The sequence below is a fragment of the Engystomops pustulosus genome, chromosome 2, assembly GCF_040894005.1.
Source record: "Engystomops pustulosus chromosome 2, aEngPut4.maternal, whole genome shotgun sequence".
Taxonomy (NCBI): domain Eukaryota; kingdom Metazoa; phylum Chordata; class Amphibia; order Anura; family Leptodactylidae; genus Engystomops; species Engystomops pustulosus.
Window position 1 is genome coordinate 96,499,049 of NC_092412.1, and position 12,835 is coordinate 96,511,883.

At 41.1% G+C, this 12,835-nt stretch overlaps 1 protein-coding gene across 2 annotated transcripts in view; it reads right to left on the reverse strand.

The window, feature by feature from the left end:
* The window catches only part of TUBGCP3 (tubulin gamma complex component 3), a 58,439-nt gene that overhangs the window by 25,528 nt on the left and 20,076 nt on the right, over positions 1–12,835 (reverse strand). The window contains exons 9-12 of one of the 2 annotated variants that reach the window (XM_072135584.1): positions 12,716–12,784; positions 11,765–11,891; positions 11,513–11,679; positions 661–771 (exon numbers count right to left, since the gene is read on the reverse strand). In XM_072135584.1, the coding sequence (XP_071991685.1) occupies positions 661–771; positions 11,513–11,679; positions 11,765–11,891; positions 12,716–12,784 (474 nt within the window). Of the gene's footprint in view, positions 1–660; positions 772–11,512; positions 11,680–11,764; positions 11,898–12,715; positions 12,785–12,835 lie in introns of both variants that reach the window. The other variant, XM_072135583.1, reaches the window with a different exon arrangement.

A 12,835-nucleotide genomic window follows, 5' to 3' on the forward strand; every position in this document is an offset into this window, starting at 1 on the left:
TAAACTTGTGGGCCATTGCTGTGAATTTGGCCGCACCCAGTTGCTGGTGGGCGATGCAAACCCTGAAGGTAAAGAATACAGGACAGGTGCTAGACAGCCAACCAGATCTAGAATTATGTTAGTGGAGATGACACACCACACAATACCAAGGGACCAGCAACCACAGTTACAAGGGCTGCGGAGAGGAGTTTGCGTGTTTGCACTGCACTAACATTGCATGTATGTAAACATGGTGTAAACACAATGTTAACACAGTGTAGTCAGGACAAGGCTCTTCCCACAGCCTTTTAGCGTTGGAATTGCATTTTGTAACACGATTCAATGTGAATTTGGGATTGTGTCAGGCCTTATGCATCTTGCAGTAAACCACTCCTTATTATCAGGTAATTATGGCCTCATTTTTATTTATTTATTTTTTTTAAATTCCAGTGTGGCATCTTCCATTTCCTCAACACCATGCACCTGCATTAGACTGCAAAAATCACGTCAGCTTCATTACAAGCTTCTGTACACCAACGTAGACGAGAAGTCCCCTGTTGGATCAGAGGTAGGAACTGGGGCAGGTATAAAAGTTTTTTGTTATTAAATCTAATCTAAAAATCTTCTATAATCATGTAACTACAGAGAAATATAGTGTTGATCTTAATAACTCCATCTTACCTTTCTAGACTGATCCATAGTGATGAAAGATGGAATCATAGATTTCCTTAGAGTATATTTGTCATGCCAAAGTCTGTCTGTTTTTACAGTGGGGTCTGAAGCTACAAAAAACTAAAGACAAAATATGATCAGAAGATGCTCATATGCTTTACTTGTATGTGTAACAGGTCAACAGTAATAATGAAGCAAAGTTTCACTTTACACATAAGATTTAAAGGGAACCTACCACCACGGATCTACCTATAAAGGTAGATCAGGTGGTAGGTGCATCTATAGGACATGAGGATAATCCTTTTAAGGGCTAGTCCCCGCAATATTTTACTAACTTTTAATGCCCTAATATGTAAATTTTGTAAAGAGGCGTGGAGTAGCTGGAGCAGAGTAGCCTCTTTGACCCTCCTACCAGATGCGAGCTGAAGACATCTGGTAGGCAGGTCAAAGAAGCTACTGGGGCGTTACAAAATTTACATATTACAGAATTAAAAGTTAGTAAAATATTGCAGGGACGTGAGGATTAGCCCTTAAAAGGGCTATCCTCACGTCCTATAGATGCACCTACCACCCGATCTACCTTTATAGGTAGATCCATGGTGGTAGGTTTCCTTTAAAGGGGTATTCCCTCAAAGACAAGATTGTATAACTGTAAAGTACAAAAACGTTTGCCCAAGTTATATAATTAGCTATATGCAGATGTGTAGCAGCGAGCAGAGGTTTCACCTTGCCCCTAGGCTAATCTCCATTTGACATGCTTTCTGGTTGCCATGGGAACTGTATAGTACAGCTAGAGTCGACAGGAGGTTTGTTGAGAGGGGCTGTAGGGCCTGTAGTGATGTCACAAGCATAAGAGTGGAGAGAGCCACAGCACTCGGTACGGTTCAATTCCAAATCGTCTTTATTATAACATCATCAGGCATAAAATAGCAACGTTTCGATTCCAGATGAATCTTTCTCAAGCATAAATTTCATTACACGAGTGAACATATATATATAGAAAAAGTGATAGTGACATCATTTCCTATGGGACTCTGAGCACCGGATCCCCAGCTGCGAGCACCACCCAAACCTTCTAGGAGTATCCAGGATTGCTGTCCTTTTCTCTTTTTTCTGGATGTCACAAGCATGTGACTCATCAAATGGTTCAGGTCGGCCAATTGCAAACAAGCTGTCCTGTATCATTTGAAAGTACATAGTTTGATGCAAAGGACCTTCAGTGATGCAGTTTGTAGTGTATTTAATAGCATATGTGGGATGTACCGTAAATTCTCTGAAAATCTGTATAAGGAAACATTTATCGGATGTAAAAAATACTAATTTAAATGTAGGGTCTCAACTTAAGACAAAATTTATTTCTGTGTTGTTATTACTAAAGTACGACATTTGGACACTTGTTCCGATTTACCCACTAGGTTAATATCAACTCTATGAACGAAAATAGTGTTTTACGTTTCTGGTGCTTAATAAATTGATAATTCTATGTGTAATACCTGTACTTAAAACGTATAGGAACACCAGACCTCAACTAAACTTCCAATTGTACCCTCAGTGTATATGTTTTTAGTAAGAGTTTTTACCATTTCAAGAATGATTTGTGATAGAGTCTTGCGAGTTGGATCAGGTGATGGTGACATGCCCAGAATAAAGCACGAGAATTTAAGAGGGGTTTGTTCTCAAGAACAAGCAGACCATGACTAAGCTGTGAAGCGAAACGCGTAGGTCTTTGTACCTGTTCACAAATTTTGGCTTATATGCTTACACCACTGTAAAGATGTGCTTTAGAGAAAGAAAGATTTTGGAAGAGTATCTCCTACGAGTGCTGGAAGCCTTTTTGATCAAGTTTATACAAACTGAGGTTTTCAAGGTGCAGCTTCTGTGCATGGAGAGAGATCAGGGGAGGTGAACTGGACTTCTCTTTTTTACTAATTGCATTCTGCTAATACAATATTTTCATGAAAAGAAAAAAAAGTATCGGTATAGAGTATTGTGATACTTCTCCAGATATCTTATCACACTCAAAATGTTGGCATGGGAGAGAGCCTAAATGCATCCCTCCTGTCCCTCCAGCCTCCAAACAGTAAGTCCAATGTAGATGCATCCCTCCAGCCCCTCATTAAATCTCATGTAAATGCATCCCTCCAGTCTCCTAACACGCAGTCCCATGTAAAATGTAACCCCTGTACCTATAGCCTCCTAACAGTTCCATGTAAATGCATCCCCCTGTCCCTCTAGCCTCCTAACATGCAGTCCTATATAAATGCATCCCTCTTTTTTTTTTACATTCGTCATCAGTCCCACTATGGGACATTAACAAGCAAACATCCAATTGCTTTTTCATTACCATGAAATACTCAATAATGAATTCCTGGAGAAATTTAAATGCCATAGTCGCTCTGAACAGGTTACACACCCACAATTGAAGCTCACTCTGAGCATGAGTGTTAGGCCCTATTCACATGCCCGTCAAGGCAACATATATCCAGCCGCAAATTTGTGGCCCCCCATGTTTCCTGATGCTGGCTCAGCTCCGATGACGGATATTTCCATCGCTGAGCAGGAAGACGTTATAGCTGTTTAAAAAGGGAAGGGGTTTTACCTGTGACTATTAGGGGCAGGAAAGACATACCGTTTCCTTTCGTTTTAAATTATTGCCTTGATTAAACACTAATTAGAAAGAAGACTGACAAAACGCCTTGTTCTACTGTCCACAACGCTTTCACTGCAGGTTTTGGGGTTCACAATAAGCGATACAAATCAGGGATGTGTAAATAAAGCCTGTTCTTTCTATATAAAATATAGATATAAGCCTTCAATTTATGTGTCTATTAAAAGAGTCATAAAGAGGCCAATGTGATACCAGAAAAACACCAGTGCCATAAAGAAACCTCTAGTGCTTCATTTTGTGTAGACCAAAGGAGACAGGAACTGCAATTTTCATTTGTCCACACCGTCGCTACACAAGGAATACATTACTAGGAAAAGATGCTTTAAATATGAAAATCGCTATCTGAATAGAAACATTAAAAATATAGAACTAATTACACTCTGCGAACGAAGTATCTGCACCTAGAAATCACAAAGAAACAACCACAGAGAAAAAAAATATAGTCCTATCATTAGTGAAAAAAAAAAAAAAAAGAACAAAAGCAATCAAGGTTATTATACACTGATGTACTGATGCATTTCCTGCTCAAGGCTGGGAGATTTTCATCATGACATGCAGAAAAATTCAAGAGCAAAAAAAAGATAATTGTACTATGATTTCTCATTAATTATTGGGTAAATGCCAAGGACAAGAAAGTAAAATGTAAATAGCAGTCATTTTCCCATGTTGTTGTCAGCTATTAAAAACCTAAAATGGCCTTACTGCTTGACATGATTATGGGAAATCATTTACGCCTGAGCAGATACTCATCTACAGCATGCATAGCAGTCAGTTTGTGTACATAGTGGAATTGTATGCAGATTTGGTTGTGTATTCCATGACCTGATCAGTCTAGCATTTTCAAAGTGGAGATGTTGCTCTAACTAACCGCCATAGATCCTAACCAACGTGGATTCAGTTGGGAGAATGTTGGGAGTTCAGATACACTACAGAGGCTTAGGGGCCAGGAAAGGGTGGTGGGATCATCACCTGCTGACTTCACACATCTCACTCTGCTTTAAAGCAGAGATGTGTGGAGACAGCTCCTCCCACGCCTGGCGCTGCCCTCTCATCTCAGAAGAGGAAGCAGAAGGACTCCGGGGGAATGAGGAAAGGTAAGTAACAATGTTTTTATTTGTTTAATACCCAAAACAGGGAGCGAGCCCAAGAGAGGGAGAGAAATAAAGAGAGAAAGAGGGATGAGAAGGCGAGTGGAGTGAGAAGCAGAAGACCGTGGAGAAACATCTCTTGTAGGTGGGGGGCACAGTCGAATTCCATCTTGTATCCTTGCTGAATAATATTCAGGACCCTAGGGTTTGATGTTATTTTTGACCACCGAGTCATGAACCCTAGGAGTCATCCCCGACCCTGGCTTCACTGCTTCTCGTTTCTGCTACTGTCAGGTGGGTTAGCAAAGAGGAACCCTTTCCTCCTTTCGAGTAGCTCCATTTAACTTGGTCACGAAAGGCATTCTTGGAAATTTTGTAACCACGAAAAGAGGACATCTTGGAAACTCTTGTTCTCCCGAAATCCCTTCCTTTTCCATAGGCTTTCTCCAGAAAGGCGTCTAAATCTTGTCCATATACAAACCCTCCAGTGAAGGGGACACTACACACTTTTGTCTTGGAGCGGATATCACCACCCCCACTTCTTTAGCCAGGGAGCTCTGCTTGAAGCATAAGTTAATGCCTCTTCCTTTGCTGAGAACCAAATTCCTTCAGCAGAAGCATCTGCTAGACTTTAGTAGGGGAACACTTTATAGCAGTGCTGTTCTGGGAGTGCCTTCTCCGATGATTAATTGATGATTAAAGACTAGACATTTTCTAAAGTTTTTAGATATTACTATCTTTTTATATGGCTTTTTCCATTAGTCCTTGATCAATTCCCTCATGTTGTCATTAAGAGGAAACACACATTGCAGTTTTGCTTTTAGACCACCAAAAAGTTCATCCTCAGGAGACATAGTGGGAACTATTTCCTCAATATTTAGGGTCTCACATTTCTTTTAAGAGGCTATTCAGGTCTTCAATTTGGAAGAAGTAGCGAGAATCAGAAATCTTAGGAATGGTCCTGATTGTTGATGTCTGCCATGGAGCATAAGGGAGCTTCCAAATCGCAGTCTTTTTACTCAGAATTTATAACAAGTTTTAGTCTTTTCTGGGGATGTTCTTTCTGTGTAGCTGTGGCTACCGATGAAATCACCTTTTCTTCAATAAAGGTTTTAAAAGGGAACCTACCACCCCGATTCTACCTATAAAAGGTAGAAGGGGTGGTAGGTGGATGGATGGGACGTGAGGATAGCCCTTTTTTGGGCTAATCCTCATGTCCCGGGTGTCTTTTAGAAAACTTTATTGTAGCTATATGCTAATTTTTTTATGCGGCTACTGGGGTGTGGAGCCGGACATGAGGCTACTAGACGCGGCTACTCCACGCCCTAGTAGCCACGTTACTCCGCCTACCAGATAACCTTGCGCAGTAGACGGGGGACTCTGACGAGGGCGCGCAGCTACCAGGAGCTGCGCGCCGAAGATTATCTGGTAGGCGAAGTAACGCGGCTACTGGGGCGTGGAGTAGCCGCGAGTAGCCTTTATATTGGGAGGCTGTGACCAATGCATTTCCCACCCTCGGCTTATACTCCAGTCAATAGGTTTTTCCAGTTTTTGGTGGTAAAACTAGGTACCTCGGCTTATACTCGAGTATATATGGTATATATACCTACATGAACTCATGTATTCACATGTGCCATGGGGGAATGGTCACATGTGAGCCTCCTTTAACTCAAATGCGGCCACCAACATATGTGATGGGCGGGTAGATTTGACACATATTAAGTGGACCTATATGTGACAATCCTCTCCACCACATATGTGACCAGCCTATGGCATATGCATAATCAAGAATGTGGAACCCTGCACAGCAGTAGTATACACCAATTCAAAATATGAACGACACACTGGAGTGAATCCGACAAACAAAAGCATAGTTGTGTGCCACTGTTAAATTAGTACAGAAAACATGAATTTTATTAGAACACACACCTAAACACAGACAATACCATAAAAACAATTATAAATAGTAGTACCAAAGTACATACAGTGCAAAATCGTATTATTGATACTCTGATAGGTACAATAACAAAACCCCTCCTGAACGGGTACCATAAACCAAGACCAACCCAGTAGAAATGTAAACAAATTAAAAGTGCCTGTGCATATAGCCAGCTGACAGAAAGGTACTGAACAAGTAGACTGGTGCCTAGAAAGAATATTCCTCAAAAGTTAGTAAGTAGGTACGAGGCAAATCCCCAGTATACATTACAGGTTATCTGGCATTAAGCCAGGCAGCATGGCAACCACATCAAAAGTGCGGGTTGGTGAAAAAAAAAAAAAAAAAAAAAAAAAAAAAAAAAAATCAGGAGGGGGAGGGCTCCCCACGTGTTACGTCTATCACTGGAGACCTCCTCAGGGGTAAAGATGCTCCCACAGCACTCACCATCAGCTGTTGCATTCAGCGTGTCGGGCGCGCATGCGCACTACAGATGCCGGAAGTGGCGCAAGAGTGGATGTGATTCTAGATGTCAATCAATACAGTTTTGTGGGTTTGGACAATATCCAAGAAAAAAAGGAAAGGAACAGGAAAATTAATGAGAAAAGAAAAGAGAAAGATAGACTACTCAATGTAATATGGACAACCAACACGGCTCTTGTCAACAGCTCTACCCCCTACTGATTTTGGACTTCTGATTTCCTATGCGACTATGTGACTTTAATCTTTATAATTGATTTCTACCTACGTTGGGACTCAAACCCACAGTACACAGGAATGTATATCTTTCTGGCTAGGAGGGGGAGGGCTCTCATATTTGCTCCCACTTGTACTCTTTCAGTACCTCTGGACGATACACATGTCTCATAACAGGCCACTTGAATGATTTACCTTTATAGCCTTGTTACTGTTTGACTAATATTCAGGCACCATTTTCAGCTACCACACTTTACTTTATTGTAATTGCGTCGCATATAATATACAATTTATTTTATAACTCTCTTCCCTTGCGTCATTTCAAATTTGAATAGTACTTCAATACAGTATACCAATACCCACTGGTGACTTTATGTGGGTATTCCGTTATTTTTATCTTGTTGTCAATATTTTATTTATGTAGAGTGGGTGTAATATTACACACTTCTTATCTGGGTGCCTCAGAAATGAGGTCCTGGACTCACTGTCGTCCTATTAATCACTGTTGCCATTTAGCTGCTTTGATGTACACAGGATTGATTTATTTGTGTAGGAGTGGGATGATATCACTTGCTGTTTTGTAACAAATTCCTACTTTGACAATTGAATTTATTTGAGTCTTCTTGACACATAAGTATTTTCACTTTTTTTTCGTCTTTCTCTTTTTCTTAATACTCATCTCGTTTATTTCATATTGAGTGCTACATTTACCAAGACGCACGATTTCACTTATAACAAATAGATTGTTTTTTATCCATGTACCCTAAGGTGAGCCAAATGGTCGGCGCAGAATGATAGAACGCCGTGTTTACATACCTCTCCTATGCACGAGGATTGGTTTATCTATTGTCAGTAGCATCTGGTTGCTTGGTTACTATACTTGCCTTAAAAGCACCATGTCCGACGCCTCGTCATTTTCGATGTCCGGACCAAGTTGATTGCGCATGCGCCTGTATTGATTGACAGCTAGAATCACATCCACTCTCGCGCCACTTCCGGCACGAAGTAATGTAACAGCTGATGTTGAGTGCTATGAGGGCATATAAGGGGAGCCTGGCAACATGGGGGCATCTTTACCGCTGAGGAAGTCTCCAGTGAGACAGAACATGTGGGGAGCCCTCCACCTCCTGATTTTTTGGCACCAACCCGCACTTTTGATGTGGTTGCCATGCTGCCTGGCTTAATGCCAGATAACCTGTAATGTATACTGGGGATTTGCCTCGTACCTACTTACTAACTTTTGAGGAATATTCTTTCTAGGCACCAGTCTACTTGTTCAGTACCTTTCTGTCAGCTGGCTATATGCACAGGCACTTTTAATTTGTTTACATTTCTACTGGGTTGGTCTTGGTTTATGCTACCCGTTCAGGAGGGGTTTTGTTATTGTACCTATCAGAGTATCAATAATACAATTTTGCACTGTATGTACTTTGGTACTACTATTTTTAATTGTTTTTATGGTATTGTCTGTGTTTAGGTGTGTGTTCTAATAAAATTCATGTTTTCTGTACTAATTTAACAGTGGCACACAACTATGCTTTTGTTTGTCGCACCCTATGGCATATGAGACAAATGTGATCACTACCCTATGGCATATAAGACTGCAGGATGGACATAGTCACAGGGGGGTGGGTGAGGGGGTTCTGGTTGGTCACATATGATGACATCTGAGATATCCCCATAACATATAGGATGCCTCCAAGAACAAAAGTGTAGCGGGCTGGGAACAGCAGAGCCTGGAAAGTGTAGCGGGCTGGGAACAGCAGAGCCTGGAAAGTGTAGCGGGCTGGGAACAGCAGAGCCTGGAAAGTGTAGCGGGCTGGGAACAGCAGAGCCTGGAAAGTGTAGCGGGCTGGGAACAGCAGAGCCTGGAAAGTGTAGCGGGCTGGGAACAGCAGAGCCTGGAAAGTGTAGCGGGCTGGGAACAGCAGAGCCTGGAAAGTGTAGCGGGCTGGGAACAGCAGAGCCTGGAAAGTGTAGCGGGCTGGGAACAGCAGAGCCTGGAAAGTGTAGCGGGCTGGGAACAGCAGAGCCTGGAAAGTGTAGCGGGCTGGGAACAGCAGAGCCTGGAAAGTGTAGCGGGCTGGGAACAGCAGAGCCTGGAAAGTGTAGCGGGCTGGGAACAGCAGAGCCTGGAAAGTGTAGCGGGCTGGGAACAGCAGAGCCTGGAAAGTGTAGCGGGCTGGGAACAGCAGAGCCTGGAAAGTGTAGCGGGCTGGGAACAGCAGAGCCTGGAAAGTGTAGCGGGCTGGGAACAGCAGAGCCTGGAAAGTGTAGCGGGCTGGGAACAGCAGAGCCTGGAAAGTGTAGTCGGCGGGGTTTCAAGCACAGTCAAGCCTGGAATGGGTGGATACACTCTCTGCTGTGTTTACAGCATTGTGGGGAGTGTAGTTTCTGCAGCACAAAAACGTCTGTAGAGGAATCTGAGATTTAATCCTCCTTGCATATATGGTTACACATCATCCTGCAAATATTTACAAAGTTAGAATCAAGGTAAGACATATTCATTTAGGATGATAAACTGTGAATACTGGGAGACTCTGAAGAATTTTTATCCTGGATAAACCCTTTAATTAATTTTCTCAAATGTGTCTAGCTTTCATGAATTCCCCCCACTGACCATAGGGTTTGACCCCTATCGATCAAACTATTATACCCTACAAACTATAAATATACCAGAACCATCTCCCAAACTTTTTACATTGATCAATAAGTTCCTTGTATAGTTAAAAGAATACAAAACTCAAGAAAACACCCATATTAGTTAAAAATTAATTTAAAAAAATAATGGTCCAAGAGGGCTCTGGTGGATAGGTTAATGCATCACACACCTTAGCATTACAGAAAATTTCATGTCTATATAGCAGATATATTAGGGGTAAAAAAAAGGTTAGACGTTGGACTCTCTCATGAAATACACATCAGATAGGAAATTGAGAATATAGGTGTCAAATATTTTTTTTTTTTTTTTAAACCTATCCAATGATATCAAACACGGCCACCTGAGTGAAGTTGCCCCCCCCCCCCACCTTCTTCAAATCAAACAAAATTGGTGTCAAATGTTTGTGCTACGTTGGTGCAGCAGAAATTTGTTTGTGCCGCGATCGTTTTTAAGATATTGATGAAAGTTTCCAGGGTCATCAGAGGTCAACCAGCCCCCCCACATTGCCCAAACCAAACGAAACTGGTGCCGATCAATTCTGCTACGTTTGTGCTGCTCAAATTTTTGATTGTGCTGCTCTTGTTTTGAATAACTGAACAAAAAAATTAAAGGTCAAAAGTTCAAGCAGCCCCCCCACATTAACCAAATCAAACAAAGCTGGTGTCAAACATTAGTGCTACGTTTGTGCTGCAAAAAATTTTGCTTGTGCTGCTATAATTTTTAAGGTATGTTCAGGTGTTTACATAGGTTAAAGGTGTTTAGGATGAACTGGTAAAAAACAAACCTAGTGACACTTCCCTTGTTTGATCACCAGGGGGGCTAGCAAACACATTGTACTTTGGAAGAAATTAACTCTGATGACCTCTGGAAAAAAAAGTTTGAATATATTAAAAATGATAGCGGCACAAACAAAAATTTTTGCTGCACAAACCTGCACAAATGTAGCACTAAAGTTTGACACCAGTTTTGTTCGTTTCAGTTAATGTGGGGGGCTGCTTGAACTTTTGACCTTTAATTTTTTTGTTCATATATTCAAAACAGAAGCAGCACAAACAAAAAATTTGAGCAGCACAAACCTGCACAAACGTAGCAGAATTGTTGGCACCAGTTTGGTTTGGGCAATGTGGGGGGCTGGTTGACCTCTGATGACCTCTGGACACTTTCATTAATATCTTAAAAACGATAGCGGCACAAACAAAAAATTTTGCTGCACAAACGTTTGACACCAATTTTGTTTGATTTGAACAAGGTGGGGGGGGCAACTTCACTCAGGTAACATGGCCTCCTACTCCCATCCCCTGGGGGAGGGGCAGGGATCTATTTTTATTGCAGATTCAAGTTTCCGCAGGAAAATCTATAATTCAAACCATTTTCATTGTCAGATGGTGCTGTACTTGCTGGAAATCAAAATAGGAAAAAAAATAAAAATAAAATAAAGAGTCTCCACCACCCCCAGGGGGTGAGTGTGGAGCAGAGTTTGGCATCATTGAATAGATTTTTTTGAAATTATTTGGACACATTTCTAGTTTTTTTAACCAAAGTATATTTTGCAAGATATTCCACTGTCCCAACCTTTTTGTTACACCTGTATAGTCACCAGGATTGGGAGCAAAATACTGCCCGCTGGGGAACACTGCTGAGATTGCTGAGAAACCAGAGGCGAGTAAGCTAGTAAGGAAAGGAGAGGCTGCATTGCAGTAGTAATTGCAGCAGCTATGTATTGCAGAAATTGATATACAGTATAATTAGGTGGGGTTCATGGTAAGCAAATTAGAGAATTAGTAGCAAATCCCTACACACACACACTTTACCTCATGGTAAGTATCCTCCAACTCGCCATCATATATCCAACGGTAAAGAAAATTCATTATGGGGTGAGAAACCAAGCCAAGAATGTGTTGCACCAAAGATCGCATGTATGGATCCCCGGTTTTTGTGTATGTGTGGACTGCAGAAGCCAGCTCTCCTCCTTTTCTTCCTGAAACAATTAATTCATAAAGAACATACAATTATAAATCAGAGACAAATTAATATAAGCCAGACATAACATAATTCCATCTTACCTTGACAATGATCAACTAGTGCTGCCAGAGTCTTCAATCTCATCTTGGGATCGTATGTCCACACCAGCAGGCGTCTAAGAGTTAGACTTGTTTCAAGACCTAAATTTACGCCTTGGTCATCTTCAACCTGCAACTTGTTTTGAAGAAGAAAAAAAAAAAAAAAAAAACATATATGTTACAAAAATTTTCATTTAATGAGGACCTGAAACTTTTCCTAACATGTTTTTAGTGGTTACTTGAATTTCTCTTAACAACACTCCTCCTGATATGTAATGAATAGACTGACAATTGGTTAGTACTAAATATAGGTTTATCCCTACAATCTCTAAACACTACTTAATCAGTAGTGAAAGTTTCAGACTGTAGAGACTCATCTCTTTATCAAGTAGAAAGGCAGGGCCCTAGTTGTCACTTTATTCATACAGTGCTCCAGAATAGATACTTTACAGGGGATACAAGCATTTGCCAGAACAGGCTTGTCAGGAGAAGAGACGTAAAAACTTGTCTCATGAAGTGCGAGATTTACCCGACCAAACCTAGAATCAGAAGATGACACTGAGGATGTTGGTTCAGTCCAGTGATTCTAGGTTCTGTCGGGTAAATCATGCAAACCCATGGATTAAGGCTAGAGGACCAAACTCACTTGTGGGCAACATGCTTTAAATGGAAAATGTTTATGGAATGAATATTCAGAGTATGGCGGAAGTAGCAAGATAACTGGGAATAAAAAAAAAAAAGTTATTTCTTGTTGGATGCTGCAGCCAATACTCAAAACCGTGGACAGCAACAAGTTAGAAAAATTCAGGTCTAAACAGCTGCCAACTTCTTTTAATTGTAACATTATTAAGAGGCTAATAAGATTCCAGCAGAAAGTCCCTATTTCTACAGAAACACTTGATCCAATAAAACACAACGTTACATGAACTTATATAGCCTTCGTGTAAATGTTACCTGTGAATGTAGAACAGATAGAAGCCGGTAATATTCCTTTAATTCCTGATGCAACGCAGCACAAAAACTCTGGAGAGACATGCAAAATATTATGTTGGTACTGGCTGGTAATTATGAACA